At 48.2% G+C, this 23,784-nt stretch overlaps 1 protein-coding gene across 4 annotated transcripts in view; it reads right to left on the minus strand.

The window, feature by feature from the left end:
• Window positions 1-23,784, minus strand: part of TMEM91 (transmembrane protein 91) — a 69,109-nt gene that overhangs the window by 17,610 nt on the left and 27,715 nt on the right. For 3 of the 4 annotated variants that reach the window (XM_066579913.1, XM_066579915.1, XM_066579912.1), the window contains exon 2: window positions 2,233-2,906. In XM_066579913.1, coding sequence (XP_066436010.1) covers window positions 2,233-2,625 — 393 coding nt within the window. In that variant the 5' untranslated portion in view covers window positions 2,626-2,906. Of the gene's footprint in view, window positions 1-2,232; window positions 2,907-3,807; window positions 3,839-23,784 lie in introns of those variants that run through there. The other variant, XM_066579914.1, reaches the window with a different exon arrangement.

A 23,784-nucleotide genomic window follows, 5' to 3' on the forward strand; every position in this document is an offset into this window, starting at 1 on the left:
AACTGTAATTGGGGCCCCATCAACCATATTTCGGTACCTTTGAGCCCCCAATTACCAGACACCAGTGCAACAGATCGGCGTGAGATCCAGGGCAGATCCAGCACAAGATCCCAGACCAATAACACCAATTATTCCAGTCGGTGATAGGTATGTACGACGGATCCCTTTACATTCGATGGGGTCCATCAGGCACCGTTCATGTCAGCTAGAGGGATTCTATGTTACTATTGATTCTCAGGATAGGTCATCGAAAGTTGATTAATGGAGTCTGCCACTTGGGATCTCTACCGATAAACTGATCCCTGCGCCCGCTGTCATTGCAGAGAGTGTTAGGAGCAAATAGCGCTGTCCACATCGCAGTGGGGTGGTCTGGTACTACAAACACAACTCGCATTGAATTCAGTGGGAACTGTGCTTGCAATGCCAAACTGGGGCGCTGCTATACAGACAGCCATATCTGCTTCCAGCACTGACAGCGGGCCCTGGGATCAGCTGACTAGCAGGGATCCCAAGCGACAGACCTCTGCCAATTAACTACTGATTACTTATCCGGAGGACAGAATAGGGGAGAATCCCTTTCAGTGCCAGGTCTGGCAACTTCATTATTTTTGTTGTTCACCTCTTATGATGGAGCCGAACAATGGAAATAATAGAGCTGGTGTGAACCCAGCATAAAGGCCCATTTACATGCAACGATTATCGCTTAAAATTTGGTCCATTGACTGCCGATGAGTGATCAATGTTGCGTGTAAATGCTGCCACCGTTTACACGCAACAGGTCCGCGCACTGTATTCTGCACGGGAGTCAGAGATTACATTGTATTCTGCCGACAGCCCATGCGAGAACAATGGAGCTGTGTGCAAAACTCAGACCACATGCTGTGCTCTACAAACAGCTCCCAGAGGCCCTTTCACGCGCAAATGAAGCTAATAAAGTGTTAATGGAGATTAGTGTCCATTAACACTTTATGCAAAATGATCGCAAAAACTGTCAATCGTTTGAAAGATTGTCTTTGCGTGTAAATGGGCCATAACTCTCCAATATAATGCGGTCGGTTTTCTCTGCAGTTCTGTGTATAATCCCCGCTCACACTCTTCGCACGTTCGCATCAGATCTTCTATTTATAATGGAGAGATGACCACCATAGAAGCACTGCTTTCCAATAGACCCCATAACTGTAAGAGAGGGCCCCATAGGGATTCCAGCATTTCGGACAGCGAGAACAAAGTGCATTAAGGGGCAATGAAGATTAGGAAGGAGGAGCCATAAAGGGTGCTGTGGACTCATTGGGATGGAAGGGAGACATAAGGGGGTGATCTAGGACGGTCTCTCTGGCTACATGCAGGGGGGTGGTCGTCACTAGCTGTTGGGGCTGAGCTAATTATGGGGTCCGTCATTCAGAGTTAAGGGGCGCCTAAAGGTGACAGCTAGGACTCCTAAGGGTGGATAAAGGGGTCTACCTGGGAGAGGGAAGAGCAGTTAGACCCAAAGTAGGGCAGACTCGGGAAGCCCTAGTTTGTCGATGGCGGAATCACTTATCCCAGGATGAGGATATTTGAGGAGATGCCCGCGGCATGGCAGTCCTGCATTCAGCCGAAGCGCTATTGCCTGGGGGAGGATAGCCACTCAGTTTCAACGGGCAGGCCTCCCGTTAGGTGGCCAATGTGTAGCCAGTGTTCAGTGGGTACGGCAGCTATGGGGCCAATGATAAGCTAGCTGGCATGCTGATAATGCGGACACGCTGGTAATGCGGTATGTGGCTACTGCCGTGGCAGAGTGGTAAGTCTCAGCAGGAGGCTCATGTTAAGGCACGGTATTAAATGCAGTGGTGAGGCCGTGCGGATGGCAGTGTGCACAAGAGTCAGGCAGCAGGCATGGCCCAACTCGCCTCCGAGCCACGTGGCAGGCTGAGGCCCAGACAGTCCGTAGGGATCAAGTGCTGCGATTCCCAATGTATTGGCCTATAATAAAGTGTGGCCTACGCCACAAAAGATTTGTTTCAAACCCTGCTGCCTGTTCCTTTACTGTCTTAAAGGGGGACGGTTGAGCAAATAGACGAGGGGTGTGTAGGGTCACTTGTAGAGCTGCCGACTGGGATCATTGGAGTCTAAAGTATTGGAAAGGGTGCTGGAGGACCGGCTGGAGGATTTGAAGGCAATGGTGATATCACAATGAGTTTGGTCCAATGTCAGGGTCAGACCTGCCAGAATGATGCCGAAATGTGGACCTACCTCCATATCCAGGACATCATCATCCCGCACATCACATGACACAGTATGAATGTCTTTCTCTGGGGTGTACAGTAACTTCTTGCAGATATCTGGACTTCCCTGAGTGTCTACAAAGGTAGTCTCTAAATAGTCTTTTCCCCTCCAGACCCGGGGATCTGTTGACCTCCAAAAAGAGACGTCTGCAACCCTCCCACCCCCAGAATCCACAGTCCTGCGGAGGCTCCCTGGGTCCAGGAACTGCTGGGGTAGTTCTCCACTTTGCTGTTTACGGTGTGGGAGACATTTCCAGATGAATCCTTCCCCCCCGCCATCTTTAGAGAGGAGAGGGGTGAGCATACCTGTCCCCATCGACCTGTCCAGTAGAGGGTGCTGTAGCTCATGCAGACACTCCATTACCTCTCAGTATTGCTGTTGTCTCCAGAGGATTCTGGGAGAAGCCATTGTCCAGTAAGTGAAGCTTTGTGCCTGGCCTTCTTATGGCTGACTCTTATTTTCCAGCTTTTCTTTAATTTTCAAGTGTTGAGAAATTCTTCATGATTTCTGTATTGGGCTGATAGTCAGATGTAAGGAGCCGAGTCTTTACCTGCAGCAGGTGGGTCGTGGTAGGAGGATCACGTAGGGATCATTCATTGTTTGCATCTTTTCTGCTCCCAAAAGATTGAGACCAATATTTCCTGTAGACGAAAATGAGAGGAGAATTAATGATAAGCTCCCAGGTAGGACAGCTTATGTCACCATCCTGCCTCTGCTTGTCTCTTCTGTCTGCGAACCTACTCACCTCCCTGCCTCTATACTGTCTGCCCTCTATTCCCTGTCTCCCTAGTACCTGCCCTAACCTACTTGGCTCTCTACTGCCTACCCTCACCTCCCTGCCTCCCAACTGTCTGCCCTCTATTCCCTGTCTCCCTAGTACCTGCCCTAACCTACTTGGCTCTCTACTGCCTACCCTCACCTCCCTGCCTCCCAACTGTCTGCCCTCTATTCCCTGTCTCCCTAGTACCTGCCCTAACCTACTTGGCTCTCTACTGCCTACCCTCACCTCCCTGCCTCCCAACTGTCTGCCCCCCATGCCCAGCCTCCCTACCGCCTGCTCTCATCTCCCGGACTCCCTACTGCTTGACCTTAATTTCCTGCCTCCCTACTGCTTGACCTTTCCTCAAATACCCTTCTCCCTACTTCCTGGGCTCAATTCTATGCCTCACTAGTGCCTGCCCATACCCCCTGCCTCTCTACTGCCTGTCTGCATTTCCCTACCTCTACTTTCTGCCTGCCCTCAATTCCCTGCCTCCCTTTACCTTCCTGCCTTTTGACTGGTCACCTTCACCTCCTTGTGTCGCTACTGCCTACTCTCATCTTCCTGACTATCTACTATGCCCCCTCACCTCCCTGCCTCTCTACTGTCTGCCTTTACTTCCCTGTCTATCTACTACCTGTCCTCACCTCCCTGCCTCTCTGCCTGCTCTCACCTCCTTGCTTCCTGACTGCCTGCCCTCACCTCTCTGTCTGTCTGGATCTCCCTACCTCCTTACTGCCTACCTACATTTATTTACCTGCCTTCCTATTGCCTGCTCTCACCTCTTTGCTCTTCTCCTTCCTAGGCCCAATTCTCTGCCTCCCTACTGCTTGCCTATAGCTTCCTGATTGCCCTTCCACCTTTTACTCCAATTCCCTGCCTCCTTTTACCTTCCTCCCTTCACCTCCTTGCTTCGCTACTGCCTGCTCTTATCTTCCTGCCTCTCTACTATCCCCCCTCACCTCCCTGCCTCCCTACTGCCTGCCTTTACTTCCCTGTCTATCTACTACCTGCCCTCAGCTCCTTACTGCCTACCTACATTTATTTACCTGCCTTCCTATTGCCTGCTCTCACCTCTTTGCTCTTCTCCTTCCTAGGCCCAATTCTCTGCCTCCCTACTGCTTGCCTATAGCTTCCTTATTGCCCTCCCACCTTTCACTCCCATTGCCTGCCTTACTGCCTTTTTCTTTGGTGCGAAGCCCTTGGGTTTTATTGTAATGTTGAATAGACTCTTTGTACTGTCCTTTTCTGAAGTGTATTGCAGACAACATTCGGTTATCACGCTTTGCCCACGGGGTGCTGGCTGTGGCAACCTGTGTCTGGTGCAACACACCAAAAATCTCTGTTGCCCTAGAAGCCAGGGAATGGTAGAAAAGGTGGGGTGGCCCCTGGCAGAGTGGAAGGAAGCCAATCTGAGTTAGTGTGCCAAGTGAGCAAGCCTACGGCCTTGGAGGGGCAAATGAGGCGAGGACTAGATCCTGACTCCACATTGTGTGCCACCCCGCACCCAGAGACAAAAGCCACGCACCGTTGAATAGAGTTCCGATGAAAAGTTAACAGATTACCACCCATTGTGATAAGAGCCAGAAGGAAAACCGGTTACCAAGAGTGGAGGGCAAAAGGCTTGCTCAAAATCTGTTGGCAAGTTGGGCGCATGAAGTGGATGCCGGGTACCCTGAAGAGGACGCTGCATCACCTGACCCAGGTAGGTCCCTCATTCCCCGAGGGCTACAACACCTGTTGGCCGATCCCAGTCCTGGGGTGGAGGGCTCCGCTGTAGCGCCCCGTTCTACATTTCAATTTCACTGGTATTGTCTACCTGCCTGTCATTGTCATCCGCCTCTCGTCTTCCCCTGGATGCCTCTCGTCGTTCTCATTATCTGCCCTCCTTTGCCTCCTTCTCCAGTGCTAGCCCTCCCCTAATTGATGCCATCTCTCTGTGGTCCCACTATTGACTGCCCGTCTCTCCCATCTGCCTATCTAAGCACGCAGGTCTGTTCTGCAGCCCACAGATATGGAGGTTGTACATAAGTGTCTTTATACCAGTAGCAGAGTAAACATATGTAGTAGACGGTGAGACGTTATGTGAGGTCGGCCCTCGCCCTGCAGCGGGGAGAGATACTGTATATGTGAGATTATTAACTGCTCTCTTACTGTAATTAATATCCCCGTTAGGAATCACCTTGTACCTCTGGGAAGCATGTAGAGATACGCCAAGTATATGGCACCGCCATGTAATCGCTCACCCTATGGGGCTGTCACAGGATTTATAAGTGTTTAGGGATCCTAAATGTCAATCTTGTGGAACTCTATAGAATTTCCCCATTAGCAGGGACGGTCTGCGACTAAGTATGTTAACAGTGGGGCCCCAAGTGCTGAGATCCTGTACCAACCCCACAGTCAGTCTACTCAGAAGGTCATGATCTCTAGCATGTCTAGGGGTATTGTCTTACAATACCAGGGGTACAAGTCCCGAGGTGCATGCCCCCCCCCCTTAAAATATCAGGGGTACAAGTCCCAAGGTGCATGCCCCCCCCCCCCCCTTAAAATACCAGGGGTACAAGTCCCGAGGTGCATGCCCCCCCCCCTTAAAATATCAGGGGTACAAGTCCCAAGGTGCATGCCCCCCCCCTTAAAATATCAGGGGTACAAGTCCCGAGGCGCATGCCCCCCCTTAAAATACCAGGGGTACAAGTCCCGAGGTGCATGCCCCCCCCTTAAAATATCAGGGGTACAAGTCCCGAGGTGCATGCCCCCCCCCCCCAGAATGATTTCTATACACATACAGTATTGTCAAACAATACCGCTATACCAGGACCAAATGTTACTGCCATACAGAGAGGAAGCATTACCTCCATACTGCTACTCACCGGAATGCACAATGCAAAGATCCATATTGCCAATAATACCAATAGACGAGGGGCAGATAATACTGCCATGTCCACATATCATCTCTACACAGTGTCTGAATGTTACCATACTGGTGATGAATAAGAATCACTATGCAAAGACCAGTATTACCCCCGTACATTGACCATGTAGTTCTACACTGATTACAGTACAGTTATATCCAGTGGCTCACCGTTGACTGCTTCTCTGATTGTAGTTGTTCACTTTTCCCATCTTCTCCATATTGCCCTGGCCATTATGACAACGTCTTCCAGACACAACTTGTCTGCAGAGTCTGCTGGCCAGGTTTCTTTGGTTCTTCATGCTTCCAGCACTTTCTCTACTTCTTACCAGCGTATACAATTCTGTGCCTGTTGCTCCCCCATTTGCCCTTATCACTGTACATGCTGTGTGGCACAGTACCAGCAAATACCGAACTTCAGAAATAATTATGTCATAACTACAGTTACCCTCGCAAATAAATCCCTACAGACAGTGCCCTGAAGATAGTAGAGCTAGACAGACTGCTCTCCATGCATCCTCTGTTGCACAGATTTCACCTCATGCTCTTTCTATTATGCAGACTGCTCCCTATGCACCTCTATTTCTCTCACAGACTGCTCCTCATGCCCACATCTGGTATACAGACTGCACACCATGCCATTCTCTATTACACAGACTACACTTCATGCCACCGTCTCTTACAGACTACCCATGCCCCTTCGCACTCACAGATTGCTCTACAGGCCCCTTCCTTTTTCCCATGGACTGCGCCCCTCCTCAATGCAAGCTGCTCCCCTCTCACAGACTGCTCCCTGCTCTCACACTAGCTTGCAGCCAGGTCCATTGCAATGTTGCTGAACATGGATAGTTCAGCTTCGTGTTTCCTCCTTGTTCCGATCATAGAGATGACTGCAGGGAGGAGAGAGAGAACTGTGTAACTGTATGGCTGCACAGTATTCACTGGGATCAGGCAGAGTGCTTCGTTAGTACTCTGCTTGATCATTACAAAAGCTGTGAGTTTGGGAAACTGCACAACTGTGCTGCTTTCTTCCGAAAACAGTGCCATGCTTGTGCAGCATCCAAGGAGCAGGGCCACAGCCGAGGAGACAGCGGGGTAGAGATGTTAACCTTGTCACGGGGCTCTACCATCTCCTCCCCTGAGGGTAGCTTGGGTCCCGACCCTGTTGCCGTGGGGGAGATCACAGGGATAGTAACCTTAAGTCCAGTTCTCACTCGTGACGCCAATGTTCCTCCTCCTGGAGTGGATCTTGCAGATGAATAAAATACTCCAACACCAGAAGAATATATTTTGGAACAAAACCGGGAACGGTCGATCTTGTCCATTTACTTAACTTCTCAATAAAGCCAATAACAATTGCAGAAATCACAGCAGACAAGACTTCTATCTCGGTGGAACTCATGGGTATTGGAACAATCCACAGTCCAAGTTATCTGCAGGTCCTTCACTCACGGTAATCACTTTTTCCATCAGCAAACCACTCACACTTGCTTTCTTCTCTTCTTGCTGATAAGCAGTTCCTTTCTCTCAGTACTCAGCAGTAGTACAGAGGACTCTTGGGTTGAACGGGCTGAGCATCAGGCAATTGCTCGGCCTCCTCCAAACTCCACACACAGCCTGTTCTCTCTCCCTAGTGTGTGTCTGACTCTCAGAACTCCAAGACTGACAGACTTCTAGACTGACTTGCATTGCATTCTTTGCCAACATCATCACATGACCACAAACGACACACAAAACGATACATTTTCCAGACAGGACAGAGCATTCCAGACATTAGGCCTCTCAGTCCTGCTAACAGTAATACACATAAATCTGATGCACTCTACAAACAAGACAGTGACTTAGAGCATTCTGGAGGGCACCCCATTACTCTGAGCCACTCCACCTGTCCACAGGTTGTGTGTGGTACTGCGGCTCAGTCCCACTAAGTATAATGGAGCTAAGCTGCAATACCAGATGCCAGCTATGTTGCCACATATCCCGCAGCACTTTACACGCAGAGGGTACGTGCTTTTCTAGTCCCATGCATTCCTTTTAATGTGGAGTTTTATGTAAAATACTATTTTATAGGAACCACAAGTATTCCAGGTTCTAGAGCAAGAAATAAAAATCTATCCTAGAATTTGTGAGGTTCCCTGGGGCAGCCCCTATTAAGGGAGTGAGACTACATGATAATGTGTCAGTCATAGGCAAAGCAGGGGAGCATAAAGAGCGAGCAAACCATGTAATAAAATATTAATAGGCTTTTAAGGCAGCTGTCTGAGTGATGGAAGCCCTGGCTGCCTCGCTCCCTCGGTGCGTGGAACTGCAAGTGGGCATATAACATCTATCTCACTGCTGGAACATGACAGAGCCTGGCAGGAGGGGGGATGGCGGGGATGGCGGGGCGCGCAGGACGCCAGTGCCCCATCTCGAATACCGTGACATGCAATAATTCGGCATTCACAGGCTCACTTTACATTCTCTTTGTTGTGTCAGTAGCATTCATCGCCTCTCCTCATCGGCCGCATTAGATATTTAAAACCACCCAAGTCTTCTCTGCGTAGGCAGGAAATCTCCCAGGGTCCTCTCTGTGTGACTCACGTAGGACCATTTCCGAACTTGGCAATGTGCCCGTCTGAAAGGTATAATTATAATGGCGCAATTAGGAGAGGAGGTTTTTTAGTAGGAATGGAATTGTAGAGGCTACTTATCATGTAGTGTCATAGGGCTAATCATCCACAGGGTGCAATTAATACAAGCGGCTGCACAGTATAGAGTGATTACAGGGGGGGGCTCACCAGCTTTAATGAAGGCGATACAATGGAAGCTGGACATAATGTGTGCACATCCCGTACGTCCTGCAGATGGTAGTGCCAGGTATGACATGTGAACAAGTCTCATCCTTAGGGCTTTTTCACAGGAACATATAACGGCCAGCGTTTTCACATTAGATTTGTGCGCCCGTTCACGCGTTTTTACGGCATCGGCGGGCGCACATAATAATGCCTACACCCATGTGAATCCAGCCTAAAAGTTGTACCGCTCATGTCTTCATTAAGCACACTGAGTAATCATCCAGAGTACAGGGAGAAAAAGTGAACCACAGTGTTAATTAATTCTCCAAGAGCTAATTGGCAAAAGGTGTTTCAATTAGGGCGATGAGATTGGGAGTGTGGGTTTCACCGTTGCTTACCCATTAAATAAAGTCACATAGAGCCTGGTTACTGACAAATCTGGTCTTCTCAAGAAAGATTGGTTAGTGCGATGATTCATGTAAACAACTTTCAGAAGATCTCAGAAAACATGTTTTAGAGATGCATGAAGCTGGAAAAGACCACAAAGCACTGCTAAAGGCCTGGAAGTACATCAATCAGGGTTAAACAAATTATCCACAAATGGAGAAAATTCAGGCCTGTTGATCCAGATTTAGGTTTTAAGCACACAACCATATCACAGATCTAACATACGAGAACCATACATATCTACGGCCCCTTCTGTTTCTCTGCATGCTTCCAATTTCCTTCCCATCAACCCTGGATTATGACCTGTACTTTTACCTTCTGCATTATGAAAGTATGCAAAAATATGGTGTTAGTGGAAACTGTAATACAGAACTATAGGGAGTGGGACTTCATGAGGCTCTGTGCATGCAGATTGGTGGTGTGTATGAGGCTTTTCCTCCAAGACTTCTCCAGAGCAACAGCGGTCCTCTGGAATGCACTACCAAAGGCTACCCGAGCAATCCAGGACTCGCAGGACTTCAGGCGTGCTCTAAAAACGCACCTCTTTAGGGAGGCATACCGCATTCCCTAAACAAACCCCTCTGTACCCCCCTGGTAACATGCTCCCTGACCTACTGACTGCAATCCCTGCTAGCCATCATAAACCGCTCCTGTAGTCATACCGATCCTGCCATCACACGGCCAAATGTCTGACCATTGTCTGTGTATAACATCCCTCACTCTCCACCTCCCCATACCGTGCCCATCTCCACCCCGCCATACTGTGCCCATCTCCACCTCGCCATACCACGCACATCTCCACCCCACCATACCGCGCACATCTCCACCCCACCATACCGGGCACATCTCCACCTCGCCATACCGGGCACATCTCCACCTCCCCATACAGTGCACATCTCCAGCCCCTTTACCTTCTGTATCCCCCATTACTTGTAGTATGTAAGCTGGTTGGAGCAGGACCCGCACCCCTATTGTCTCCATCAGCTGATTACTATGTAACCGTGGTTCTGTAATGTTTGTCCTTTTGTCTTTCTGTATCCCCCTGTGTAAGCGCTGCGGCATATGTTGGCGCCATACAAATAAAGTTTAGTATTATTATATTAAACATGTTTTTGAAATATATTAGAAGTTCTTTCTACTAAGTTTCTTCTGTAGGTTTTGTGCTCCTTTAATAACTGGGTAAAAAGGTATGTAGCAGCCCCCTTCTCCTACCTTGTACTTTTATATATTACTCTGTAATATCATCTCTAATTATTATACCCTATAGACTACCAAAAGGAAATGGACACCAGAGCAAGAATCAAAAGCTGTATTTATTTGCATATGCTAATATTTACTGTGGCCTTCTTTGGCCCTAATGACATTGGATGCTCTCTTTGGCATACTTTCTACTAAGTCTGATAACTTCCTTGTATTTCCCTCCATTCACCCTGCAAATGTCTGGCAAGTTCTATAAAAAAAGGTGGATTCTGTTTATATTTTCTGACGCAATGTTCCAATTCATCCCAAAGATGTTCAGTAGGTTCAGGTCTGGACTCCATGCAGGCCAGTTCAAGCGTGGAATATCCATATCCTCAAACCAACCAGTGTTGGATCTGTGACAAGGTACCTTGTCTGGTTGGAAGTATGGCCGACCGTTTCCAGAGTATTATTACATTGTTGGCCGCATATTATTGTGTAGACTGTCAGGGTCACCTCCGTGCTCATGGTTCTTACCACCACAACCAACGGACCGAGACCATGCCACGTAACACATCCCCAGACCATAACAGAACCCCCGCCATACTTACCTGTTGGCACAACACACTCAGGTAGAAGGTGTTCCCCAGACATCCTCCTTACCCAGGTGCCTTCATCTGATTAGAAGATGGACTATCATGATTCCTCACTCCACAGTCCGTTCTTCCATTGCTATACTGTCCAGTAGCGGCCCATGCACCACTGTAGATAGGCTGATGCATCTTCTCTTGAGAGAACTCGCTAGAGATTAGCAGGACGAAAGGAGGGAAATACAAACTGAAGTGTATCAGAAGTTAGTAGAAAGTAGGTCACGGACCGTATCCGGTGTCATTGGGGCCGATGGAGCCCCGCTGAGTATTAAAGAAGTTTTCAAAGATTTTTTAAAATATAAAACAAAATCCTGCCATAAAGAAGTTATGGCCGCTCTCCACACCCGCTGCTGTACCCGCTGCTGTATCCGCTGCTGTACCCGCTGCTGTATCCGCTGCTGCTCCCGGTGTTTACAGGCTGCAGTCTAGCCTGATTTACGGAATGTCACAGGGCTGCAGCCAATGGCGGCTCTGCACCTGATTGCTGCACTCTGTCATTGGCTGCAGCCCTGTGACATTTCAGCCAGGGGAAGCCTATAAATCTGATGTCATGCGGGGAGGGACCTGGAGAGGCAATGCAGGACACAGCGGGGAGCTGGGAGAGGTGACTACTTCTGGTATTATGGCAGTGGGAACTCAATTTATATAAAAAAAATCTTTAAAAACCCCTTTAAGGGGAACCGTCACGTCCCCGAAGCATCATAAACGGAGTTATTGGTCTGTTGGGGATGTGACATGAACTTGTATGGGAGACGCAGCGACAGCACTCTGAAAAGAGTCCGAATAATACCCCACCCCGCTCCTTGCCTCGTCCCCCAACACAACCTACATTATGCTGACGGCTTCCATTCAATATATGTAAGTAAATTCTCCTTTTGGTTCTTGCTCTGATCCCAACCCCTTTTGCTGCACAGCGTATATTCTATATACTGACTCCACATATACTTAACTGTCAACAACAGAAAGGCTGTAAGAAGTGACGTTGGCCGCAGAGCTTGCGCTCTAATGGCCCCTTTAATAACACCACATCCTTAATGTCACTTTCCTTCTCGGACTGTCTTGTTCCAGACGAACCACACAGACGCAGAATGAAACATGAATCTGTGTAGACAGCGAGGCAGAAGGCCTGGAGGGGAGGCCATTAATATAGATAACCTGCCGATACGGCGCTGCGGGTCCCTGCTGCTGGAGATACATATAGGTCCTCCATCTGTTATCTGTCATAACCTTGGAGGAATCTATCAAATATTCACACAATAATTCATTCTCATATCAGACGCGGCGGGAGCCATTGTCATACAGCCTGAGCTCCCAGATCCAGATGCTTCACCTAGAGCCCACCAACACAACGGATTCTGGTGGCCCACCGTACAGCTACATGCCAATATCACCGGACGCCCGATCGCTAAGTCCTGGCCGCTGCACTCTCTGAATGCTGCTGCGTGCGATATCACATCTCCACTCGAAGGCGTTCTCCAACATAAGATAATAGGCAGCCATAGAGTCCCTCCTCGCAGCTCCCTGCATGTTCTGGCCGCAGCTCCAGGTTTCTCCTGCGACGCTGTGCAGTTAGCCTATGTTCGGCACATCACCGGCTGCTGCAGCTAATCACTCGGGCACTGAGGTCTTCGCTTGGCTGCAGCAGCCTGTGACAGATACACCCAGCCAATCAGAGACTGTGCCGGTGACGTCTAATGCTAGGAAGGGACACTCAGTGACCTGAAAGAGAACATACCAAACACAGATCGTCACATGATTGCCGCTGCATCCGTTAGGTGACCGCCTCGAAGTAAGAGGCTTCGGATTTAACTAACATTAACGGCACACGCCCAAGCCTTCAGCCCCAGGCCATTCCCCAGGGGATTATAGCATGCAGGCCCACACGCTATAATCTGCCAATACGTCTGGCTCAGCGGCCCACCGGGGATTCACTGGCTCCCTGGTAGGCCAGCCCCAGACTGGAGGGCCACTTTGGGTTCTGCAATACTTTTCAGTATACAATGGTCTTTCCCGGCCACAACATACAATGTCTCAGACAATACGGATCTGTAGCATGGGGAGTATACAGCCAATCCGCATGGGCATGTCTTCTTTTGGTGCCATATGTGTTGTAGAGGACCGTGGAGAAGCTGCTGTCCTCCCCATAGGAAGTGATTTACATCTTGCAGCAGCCCTCTGACATGTCAGACCTGCTTTATCTCTATTAGTTCTCTGCTTCGTTTTCTCTTTCCTGTATTACATTTGGGTGACATTTTGGAGGCCTCCAGTTATGGTTATGGTTACAGCATAGACTGGCCGTCCCGGAATCAGGTAATATTATATGTTTAGGGGCCCCTGTAGATGGTTCTCCTAGACGTATCCTGCTGTAATGCACCGCCGTCCTTTTCTACCTTGCTGGGATTTTGTATCACCTAATAGACCATAATAGAATAAGCCCCGCGACGCTCTAGAACATAAGGAAATCAATTCGGATTGATCTAAGCAAGGAAGACAAAGCCTCTGCTTCCCATTCTGGTCCTGAAGCATACAAGGCTGCGTAGGCGGCAGGATAGATGTATATAAGGCTCTTTTAATGCTTCATTTTCTGGTAATCTGAGCAAATGGCTCTTTTGTGGGAGTTTTGGGATAACGTGAACTGAGTCCTGCAGCCGGGACCTCGCTGTCCTCGGAGTGTAAGCCTCATTTTATCCTATATGCCTTCGCTGGTTGCAGCTGCTTCATGAAGCCAAAAAAAAGAATCCAATTTATTGTTACTATTCTTAACCGTGCGTCTGCGGGGGATTTGTGGCGGGCGCAGGCGGGGAGGCGCGGAGGATGTATAGAGAGCTGACCTCTCCGCTTTCTGCTTCATTACAGATAATCCATTAGTTGAGTTTCTCTGCTCGGGAATAGAGATGTGAGCGGAGCGGCTCCCATCTACATCTCTGCAATGTCTGATTATTATGGCGGCGCTGGGCAATCGATAACAATCTTATTACATGGCCAAACCTATTAGAGCATGGGATCCCCTAAGAGCCTTACTGGACCCTGAGTGCCTTGTTGCGCTCACGCTGATCATTGCAGGTATTATTGGCCTGATGACCAGAGAGGCAAACAGACCTAAAATCCCAGACAAGACATCGGATGACGGCCGGCAGGGCGGAGGATTCATGGCCGTCCTCTGATCACACCAGCAGGAGGTGTAAGATGGAGCGATACATCCAGAGCTGCGTCCTCTTAGTCTCAGGCCAAGCTACAAGTTCCATCCGCGCCCCGCTTCGTGGGGACCGGGCACTTCCTCTATTTAAAGGGACCTCTCACCTGCATGCAGTCCTACCTGTAGGCAGGTGATACACAGCAGCTGAGCAGGTTGATCTACTGATACGCCCCCTGAGTATTGCGTGCCGAGCGAAGGGACCAACAACTCCAATTGTTATTTTCTTTCCCCCGGATACTGTATCTTCCAGCTGTGAGTTCGGCTTCAGAGACCCCCAGTGATCATGGAGGGCCGTACATCTGCCGGGGGTAGTATTATCCGCCAACAAACCAAATCATCGACCCTAGATGGGCCGGGTCCACAGAATGAGAGCCGTCCTGTTTCCGCCCGTGCCCGCCTGCATCGGAGTGCATTACAAAACGCAATCCTATGCAGACAGCCACGATTTGTCCGCGTGAAAACACAAACACGGAAAACAAATCGCGGCACGGTCTATTTCTGTGCGGGCCTTGCAGTAGCCATTTTCAGCCCGAGTCTCCCTGGTTTATAGTCTCTGCTCCCATCCTTCCCTGCATGCACATGGACGTATTACTGTTCTATGCAGCAGTAATATGGCAGCCCTAGACTTTATGGCGATATTTGTTACCCTCCCTATGCCTCCAATAGCAGCAGAAAAACAAAAATGTGGCATTCTCTATTAGACACTTTATATGGACACATAGTCCATTTATAAGCACTGCTTTTTCTGTATGCACTGAGCTCCCCCTAGTGGTGGCTGCAGGTAACCACTATGACAGCATCAGAGTAAGCAGGCGAAGCCGTGTACTGTGGGCTCCATAGCAGTTGCATGTTCTGCCATTGACACGGAGTTTTCCTTTGAGGTTGTTACACAGGAACCCTTCTGATGTTTGTGCTTTACCTGAGCAAAACTGCCGGATTTAGGAGGAGAAGAAAAGGACAAAGATTCTTCAATGCGATTTTAGCTTCCTCACATCTGTTACACGGGGAGCTTTAATAGCTGTCACTGGTTGTTGTCTAACTCCCTTGAGATGAACTGGTTAAGCAAAAAGAAAAGCTCTGAGGAGTCTGAACGCGGCATTTTATCACCAGCTGTGAAAATTCTCCTCTAAAGCTTTTGCTGAGTGGAAAAGAAAAGTATTTTTATGGAAAGATCATTAAAATGTATGTTTTTTCAGAGCTTGAAACAACCCGGAGGCATTTAAAGGGGATGTCCACGCTGGTCCACCCTTGTTCCTATGCCCTTTGCAGACATACTGTAGGTCCCCCACCAGGGAGCCCCCCGTGTTAGCCAAAGTAGAGAGCCACCCATTCATTTTACTGTGATGCCAACCGCCCAGCATCTAGCCCTGCAGGATCAGCAGATCACTGGGGGAGAGGACTTCCTTCAATGCCTATGGATGCTTTAAAGGGACAGTACACCTAATATGTAGCTTTTCATTTACTGTGCAGTTGAATACAATGTATTGTTCTCTCTTAGCCAGAAGAAGAGGTTGATTTTAGTGCTCTTACTTATCATTCTCACCCACAAAGCTCTCCACATTGCTCCAGCTCCCTATGTCTGCTCCATCACCTTTGCTTCACAACCTTGTGACAACATCCCCTGTGGTGTATGGACTGATTGGCTGGCAGGGAGGTGTTTCCTCAACCAACCAATCAGCCATCATGGAACTGTATTTCTTCTGGGCACACCTCTACATCGGTGCCGGTTATTGTTCTGCCTGTGGTGTTTGGTGAGGTCTCCTGTCAGCTAAGTGCCTGTGGGTATTTATTCTGTATGGGGCTTGTTATATACATTGCTCTATCTCTCTGCATATAAGATCTTCCATTTAGGCACAGACTAGGCCCCCTGGGATCCTGACATGGGACAGCCTCTATTTTGGCGATGGCTCTATTTCTAGGGTAGCTCTGCCACACCACAGTTAGTGCTCCCATCACTGTATATCTGTTACCGTTATTTGCCCTAACTTGTGTTCCCTGCATTCTGGTGATATATGTCTATATTGGTCCATTGTAGACATTAATTACGTCTTATCTGACATGTTGGTGACATCTGTGAGGGGTACCATACTTGAGCCCTGTATGTACATAACACGCCCTTCATAATCTGAACCTCCCCCTCCTGTCTCTAAAACTTCTTAGTTTGCACTTGTTCTCTGGAATGCGCTACCCTGGATAATCAGGTTCTTTCTCAATGTCCACAGTTTGTAAAGTGCCCCAAAACACCTTTTGACTTTTTTCCTTTTCCCCTTTTTCTACATTATTCCTCAGAAGCTGACCCCTTCATCCGGCATTAACCCCACAGCTTGCGTCTTAGTGCATTACATATTGGTGCATGTGAAGACACTGGCTGGTGACTGGCGCACGCACCATTGTGTATACCGCCCTATCTGCAGATGCCTGGACTATTATAGAAAGAAGTGCTTTTTACCTTCTGTGCCAACTCACTGATTGTAAGCTCCTGCCAGCCGGGCAATAAAGATTATTACTATTTGTACTGCAGACTGCTTGCCCCGTGATCCCTACTTTATTACCCTTCTGAGAGCCTCCATAATAATGCTGTACACACGTGTGGATGCTGCTTGCTGCTCTTTTTAGTGTTCCTCTTTAGAGAGTGTTCAGACCTGCGTGCCAGTCCCATCTATAGGAAATCTATAAACCTTTTGAAACCTCTAATCATTTAAACTGCTAAGTGAATCCATGAAGGCGCGGCGGTCTGCAGCCGATGCAAGCAAGTTGTGCGCAATGTGCGCCGAGTAAATAGACAATGACTTTTTTATAAATGTGCCTGTGACTGATTCTCCAGCAGCGGAGCGACTCGCTGGAAGCATTGGACATGATGGATGCCGCTGATTACCAGAGCCGACGTTGTCGTTTTCGGACTGTAATGCTGATTTTAGAGTTTCCTCTTTGGAAGAAATCCGTAATGGAGAATCATAGATTGTGCCAGGGATTCCCTTTAATTCTCTGTCTATAGAGGGGATGCCGAGCTCTGAATCTGGTGATCCGACCAGCATAAGGATGCATTAAGGCCGACTTCACACAAGCATACGCCTATTTTTGGTGCCTATTGGGGTATTTTCTGTACTTTTTGCGCCCACAAGGAATGTTCAGTTACGTGTGGGAAACAGAAGCAGCGATTCAAATGGCTAATTAGTCTAATGGGTTGCAGATGTGTTCTTTTTCATGTCTCACGCATCGCCTAGTGCATTGCACGCACATCTGCACATCCACATTGACTTCCATGGGAACTTTGGGTGCGCAAACTTAGACTCTCTAGTCTAAGTTTGTACCACCTATCAGGGTTCAGTCACACGGGCGTTTTGATGCGCAAATTTTTGTGCACCTAACTGATGCGTTCAAAAATGTGCATGACCGAAGTGGGCATCACAGCAGATAAACCGCACCTTGCAGCGTTTATCCGCTCAAAACGTGCACTGCCCGCGATCCCCTGTGAGAGCTGCAGCAGGGTATTCCTTGGATGTGAAACCCATGGATGCTGTCACATCCAGGGGCTTCTCCTGTGGTCAATGGGGCTGGCGGCAGCTGCGGCGGCCCCACTGACATACAGAGAACATCGCGCTCCTCTCCTACGGCTGTGACAATTCATGAATGGGTGAGTGCTGCCTCTGATTGGCTTAGCGCAGGGACCAATTAGAGGCAGCTCTCAGCTGTCATTCAATAGCTGAGAGCTGCTTCTGATTGGTCACAGTGCTCAGCCAATCAGAGGCAGCCCTTTCAGCAGGCGGGGATTTTAAATCCCTGCCTGCTGAATACTCCTCAGAGCAGTGACTGGACGCAGCTGAGCCCTGGCAGCTGCAGAGAGGTGAGTATAGATTATTTTTTATTTTTTACACATTTTTAGGATGGTTTTCAGGGAAGGGTTTATGTTTTAAGCCCTTCCTTGAAAATCAGTGCAGGGCTTGCTAGCAGCCCATTGCTTTCAATGGGAGCACATCGTGCTCCTCTGCAACTGTGGCAGAGGAGAGCAATCTTCAGTATATGTTCTCAATGGGGTTGGCGCTGCAGCATGGAGAGCTGAAGCTCTGTGCAGACCCCACCCATGGGTAAGAGGCTTTGAGGCAACTTCAGCTGACATCCCACCATCCATAGGCACAAGTATTGCCTGTATGACACTTATTCCCTTGTGCTTGGGCTCTGCAAATATCAACCCAAGTGTGCAGATCTGCTGGATGTCCCCCTCTCACTTCAGCCTTGGAATGTTTTTGCAAAGTTAGTTCCTTCGTGAGGCCGGACGCTACCGAATACTCAACATTTCTTGGCACACTGCTAAAATAAATGTCCCTTGTCTACATCAATTCAAATATATATATATACTCTGTGAGGCAACTAGAAGCTCCCGGGTCCAATGCAAACTCTGTAACAGGGCTCTCATCTACCGTGTGTCAGGCCACATTCACAGTTCATACTGCCCTAAACTAGTGTGAGGTTCAAGCTGTTGCCCATACACTTTAGATGGCTGTTGGCCAAACATTCGTTAGGCACTAGAAACGAGCTTACTGCATATATGTGGTACCAGGACCAAATTTACAACATACATAAATATAGTACCAGAACCAAGCTCCCTCAATTAATATGATAACAAAGCTTACTACATAAATACCATAAAAGAACTGAACTTAGGACATAACTACGGGACTAGAATTAAACTTAGTACAAATATATGGCTTGAGAACCAAGCTTATTATATACTGCAGATACTGTAACAGAACTGGCTATACTATGTAGATACAGTAACAGAACCAAGCTTACTATATATGTATGGTGCCAGAACTAAGCTCACTCCATAGATATGGTATCAGAACCAAGCTTACCACATAGATATTTAATAACAGAACCAAACCTATTACATAAATGCAGTAATAAAGATGAGCCTATCACATAGCTACTGTAACAGAACCAGCCTTACTATATACATACGGTAGCAGAACCAAGTCTACTATGTAAATACAGTACCAGAACCTATATATATATAGTACCAGAACCAAGCTTACAACATAGATACAAAAACAGAACTAAGCCTACAACATAAGTGTGGTAAAGGAACTGAGCTTACCACAGTACAAAGATATGGTACCAGAACCAAGATAAACTGCTTTATGCATAGACACAACCACAGAACCAAGCTTGCTGTATAGGGGACTGTATTGGGCAGCCTCAGTGGGACATGTGTTAGGCACACTGAGCCAGAAGAAGTGCTTAGTGGCAAATCCAGCCCTCATGTACAATTTATAACACTGATGTCTTCTAATGTGGCAGAGGGGCTTTGGGTCGCCCCAGGCGCCCGGGCCAAGGTGCCACTGCTGCCTCTGCACCCCCTATAGCTGTCTCCAATAATGGTATATTGATCTAGTCATTGTAAAGAGACCCGCAGGCTCTGGTGTTGGATATAATGGGGATTCACTCCTGATAGATCCCCTGCGGGTCCACAGATGGATTACTTTCTATAGAGAGCACTTATAAACTCCAGTAATCTCGGGATGTCGTTTGGATCGTCCTGCAGGCAAGGCAGGAAAACGGACTGAGAAGGGAGGCGAGGAAATGGCTGGTTTTGGTTTAAAGGGACCCCGTTAGGAGGTTCCTGCTGCCCGAACCACAGACAGCATGAACCCAGGACAGACATGCCCGCTGCCCCCATGGACGTGTTAAGGTGCGTTCACAAGAGATGCAAAAACTCTCACTGAAAGCCATTGTCGCTCTCACCCCTGTGAATGCATCCTGAGGGCTTTCACCCACTAGAGGTTTTTTTTAAAAATCGCATCGCACAAAAATTGCACGTTTGCGCTTCTGTGATTTTTGTGCAATGCGATTTTAACATTAGAAAATCCCATTGACACTTGCAGTAAAAAAACGCTAGTGGGTAAAGCCCTTATTCTGAATGAACGCACTTTAAAGTTTGACTCGGAGTCAAAGAGGCGGGCCCTGCTGGCCTCTCCCATGTTGATTGACAGCCCTCTCCCTCTACACAGGCAGGGAGCGAGCTGTCAGTCAGCATGCTGTGGGCAGTGAGAGGCCGGCGTGGCCCACCGCCGGGACTGCAGAGCTCTGTGCCAAGTCAATCTTCAGTGTGTTCAATCTGAATTGCTGCGTACCTATCCTGGGTTCATGCATGAATTAAGGCTCCTCCCACTGGCGATAGCGATATCGCTGCCAGAAAATCGCAATGTTAAAATCGCATCACAGCGCTGCAAAATCTCAAGCTTTTGTGTTGCGATGCGAGAATCTGTTTTGCCATTGCACTGTATGGGCGACAGAAAAATGCAAAACGCTGAAACAATCCCCCTGCTGCGATTGTTAACCCTCGCATCGCGGCTCGCCCTTAAACATCGCTAGTGGAAAGGCTGTCATAGAACAACATGGGGGACTTTCCTTCGTGAGCGCGCACTCTCGCATCGCACTGAAAACGTGCGATTACCTCGCCAGTGGAAAGCAGCCCTTAAATTGCATCTAACCAACTCTAACGTAAACTCCTTATGGCTGAACCCTATAGGGTTGTAATCTACAATTCACAAAGTCCGGCACAGAACTGCAACATAATATGGCATTTCACCAGACCAGAAGCAGGAGACTAAACAGAGAACCAATTAGCTTGGCCAACCTGTGAGCAGAATCAGGGGCGTAACTAAAGGCTCAGGGGCCCTGATGCAAAACGTGAGCTGGGCCCCCCTCTATCTGTATCTGTACCCGTACCCATACCTAAACCATGCTGCACAGAGACATTACTTGAAGCTTCTGGGCCCCAATGCAAAACCTGTAACAGGGCCCCAACTATAATGCTTTACTCATAGTACTGGGCTCCCTATATGGAGAAGAGAGGCCTTATGGCCCCGCTAAGGCTCCTGGGCCCCGGTGAAACCGCATCCCCTGCACCCTCTATAGTTACGCCCCTGAGCAGAATACCAGCAGACATGGATGACAGAAAGCCAAAATCCAGCTCACAAAATCCTACTAGAAAATCTTCTTTATGGAAAAAATTCCAGAAAAAATGTAACCAAATTGACACGGAGCGCGAATTCCAACACGTTTCAAACACCCCTCAGCATTCCTAGTCCCAACATGCTTCAGGGCGTTTGCATTCTTTATTTGGTCTCGTTTTTAATGGAGTTTTTTAAATAAAGAAGAGGTCAGGTTGCGCTCCTGAGACCTGTTGTTCTATGGGTTTCTAGGAGCACACTGCCACAGGCGTGGCTTGTTTAAGCTGGCTCGGTGTGGGGTCTCCAGCGAGCCAATCCCCACCGGTCTGCTGCATATAAATACCAGCCCCTCTGGCTAGAGGTAGCTGGTTTCCTCATTCCCCCTTGTGTTCGCACTCATGCGTGTAGTTCTGTAGTTGTGAATTACGATGTGCTCTGTGTGTCCGCGCAGGCGACCGGACATATGGTGTGAACAGCTCTGTTCCGGTTAGTATGCATTCCATTATGTGTTGGTGTGAACGGTGTCCTGTTCTGCTTGAATTGGTTTCCATCTAGAGCAAGGCAGGTCCTTAGTTTCCAGCATGGAGCCGTCCCAATTGGGCAGCTTGCAGGCAGGCTTCATGGGGTAAGTTGTCTTGTGAGAGTAGGGACCCATGAAACAACGAGGACCCTTGTTGCAGGCTCATGGGCTTAAATGTCTTGGCCAAAATATGAACCAATACCTTGTGCCGTGGCAATGCCATCTGTTTATGCGTTCAGTTATGCTAGGTGAATGTTTTGGGTGTTTGTTAGTCGCTTGTTTACGCCTGTCCATGAGACGTGACAATTTTGTGAGCTGCATTCTGGCTTTTTCTCAACTTGAGGATCTCAACAAGGATCCATCCATGCTCCCTAACTGGAAGTGGGGAGAAGACAGGTGAGCTAGGATATTCTATTTATCTAGCCTGTAGTCTGTCCTATAACAGTCTGTGTTGGAAGGACAACTGCTGGCAATATAGAAATCCTTCCATCCATGCTCCACTGTAAATCAAATCACAATTAATCATCTCCGCCTAAACGTCAAACAGTGCGAGCCGTCGAATGGATACAATGGGATACACATCATTCCTGAGCTATACACATGCTGACGGAAAGGTTGCCAAACAATATCCCATTACGGCTCCCTCAGGTGTTGTTGTCACTTAGCTTTTATAGATGTTTGAATAGCAAATCCATCCAATTAAGTAGTGATACATCTCTTTTCCTATATTACCAGAGAACTAGGCCATTTTACATTCAGGGGTCTGGGAAAGCTAGGTGACAACCCAGCTGGAGTTGTAATGGTGGCCATATAGGTTACCACCCGACTCTCCCAGAAACAGATTTTTAACAATCAGGCAGAAGATAACTCAAGGATTCATATTTGTGGGTAATGATTTATGTAGGGGAAATGCTAGAACACTCGGATTTGTTACAGGGTATCTTTTGTGCAGAACCTTCATTAATTGGCCACAACTGAGAGGGGCTATAAAAAAGAGCATCTCCCTTTCTGGAGGACCTAATTTGTCTGTGCATTACATGAATATCCCATTCATTTCAATGGGCAGCGTGTTATGCCTTATTTCTCCTGTGGGGGCACTGCATTAAAACTGAACACTTGCTGCCGAGTGTCCACTGAGATTACAGTGCAAAAGCGGTACAGCTGGGGACCAGCTTGTTGATGATGGACCCTTGGAACAAAAAAGGATAGTAAAGCGTATATGTATATACTGGGACGATGTTATCAACAGGTCTTTATGACTCTTGATTCACGATGGTGACTTCACAGGAAAGGTGTGTGATTCCGAGAGCAAGAAGAAATGACATTATTCTGATAAGCAAGAAGAGGAAGATGTGAAAAACAATGGAGGAAACAGACTATGTATAACTCAATATTGTAGGCAACACGCAAGAAACATGAAGGCAAAGTGACAACTGACACCCGGCAATAAGACAGTCAGGGCGCCTGTTCCTTGCTGCGATGTCACACCTGAGTGAAGGATGACGAGTGTTACCGATAGGGACAGATGTACCAGCAGATGGGAGCTCCATGCCACCAGGAGATGGCAGAACGGGATGTAGCCCCCATGCCTGAACAAAGCACAGATTGCTAGCTCTGCGGTTTGTAAGAGACGCTGCATGACATGTATATAGTTTCCAGAAAAAAGTAAGTGAACCTTTTGAAATGACCTGGATTTTTGTATTGATTACTAATAAAATATAGACTGTTGCTACTTTCCATACTTCCATACTAAACCTCTGTTTAGCTGTCCACCACGAGGAAAACATCGAACAAGGAGGATATTAATGGACGGACACCATAAAGGAAGCTCGCCTCTGTCCAAATAAACATCTTGAGTTTGCCTCCATAATGCTTCTGGGAAATGTTCTAGGGACAGAAAAGTGAAATCTTGTAGCATAAATGCACAACACTGTCAGGAGGGAAAGAGCCCCAAACACCAAGGCCAAACCCTCATCCAACCATGGAGCCCCAAACACCAAGGCCAATGCCTCATCCAACCATGGAGCCCCAAACACCAAGGCCAAACCCTCATCCAACCATGGAGCCCCAAACACCAAGGCCAAACCCTCATCCAACCATGGAGCCCGGCGGAGGGAAGAGCCTTG

The sequence above is a fragment of the Eleutherodactylus coqui genome, chromosome 10 (assembly GCF_035609145.1).
Source record: "Eleutherodactylus coqui strain aEleCoq1 chromosome 10, aEleCoq1.hap1, whole genome shotgun sequence".
Classification (NCBI taxonomy): Eukaryota; Metazoa; Chordata; class Amphibia; order Anura; family Eleutherodactylidae; genus Eleutherodactylus; species Eleutherodactylus coqui.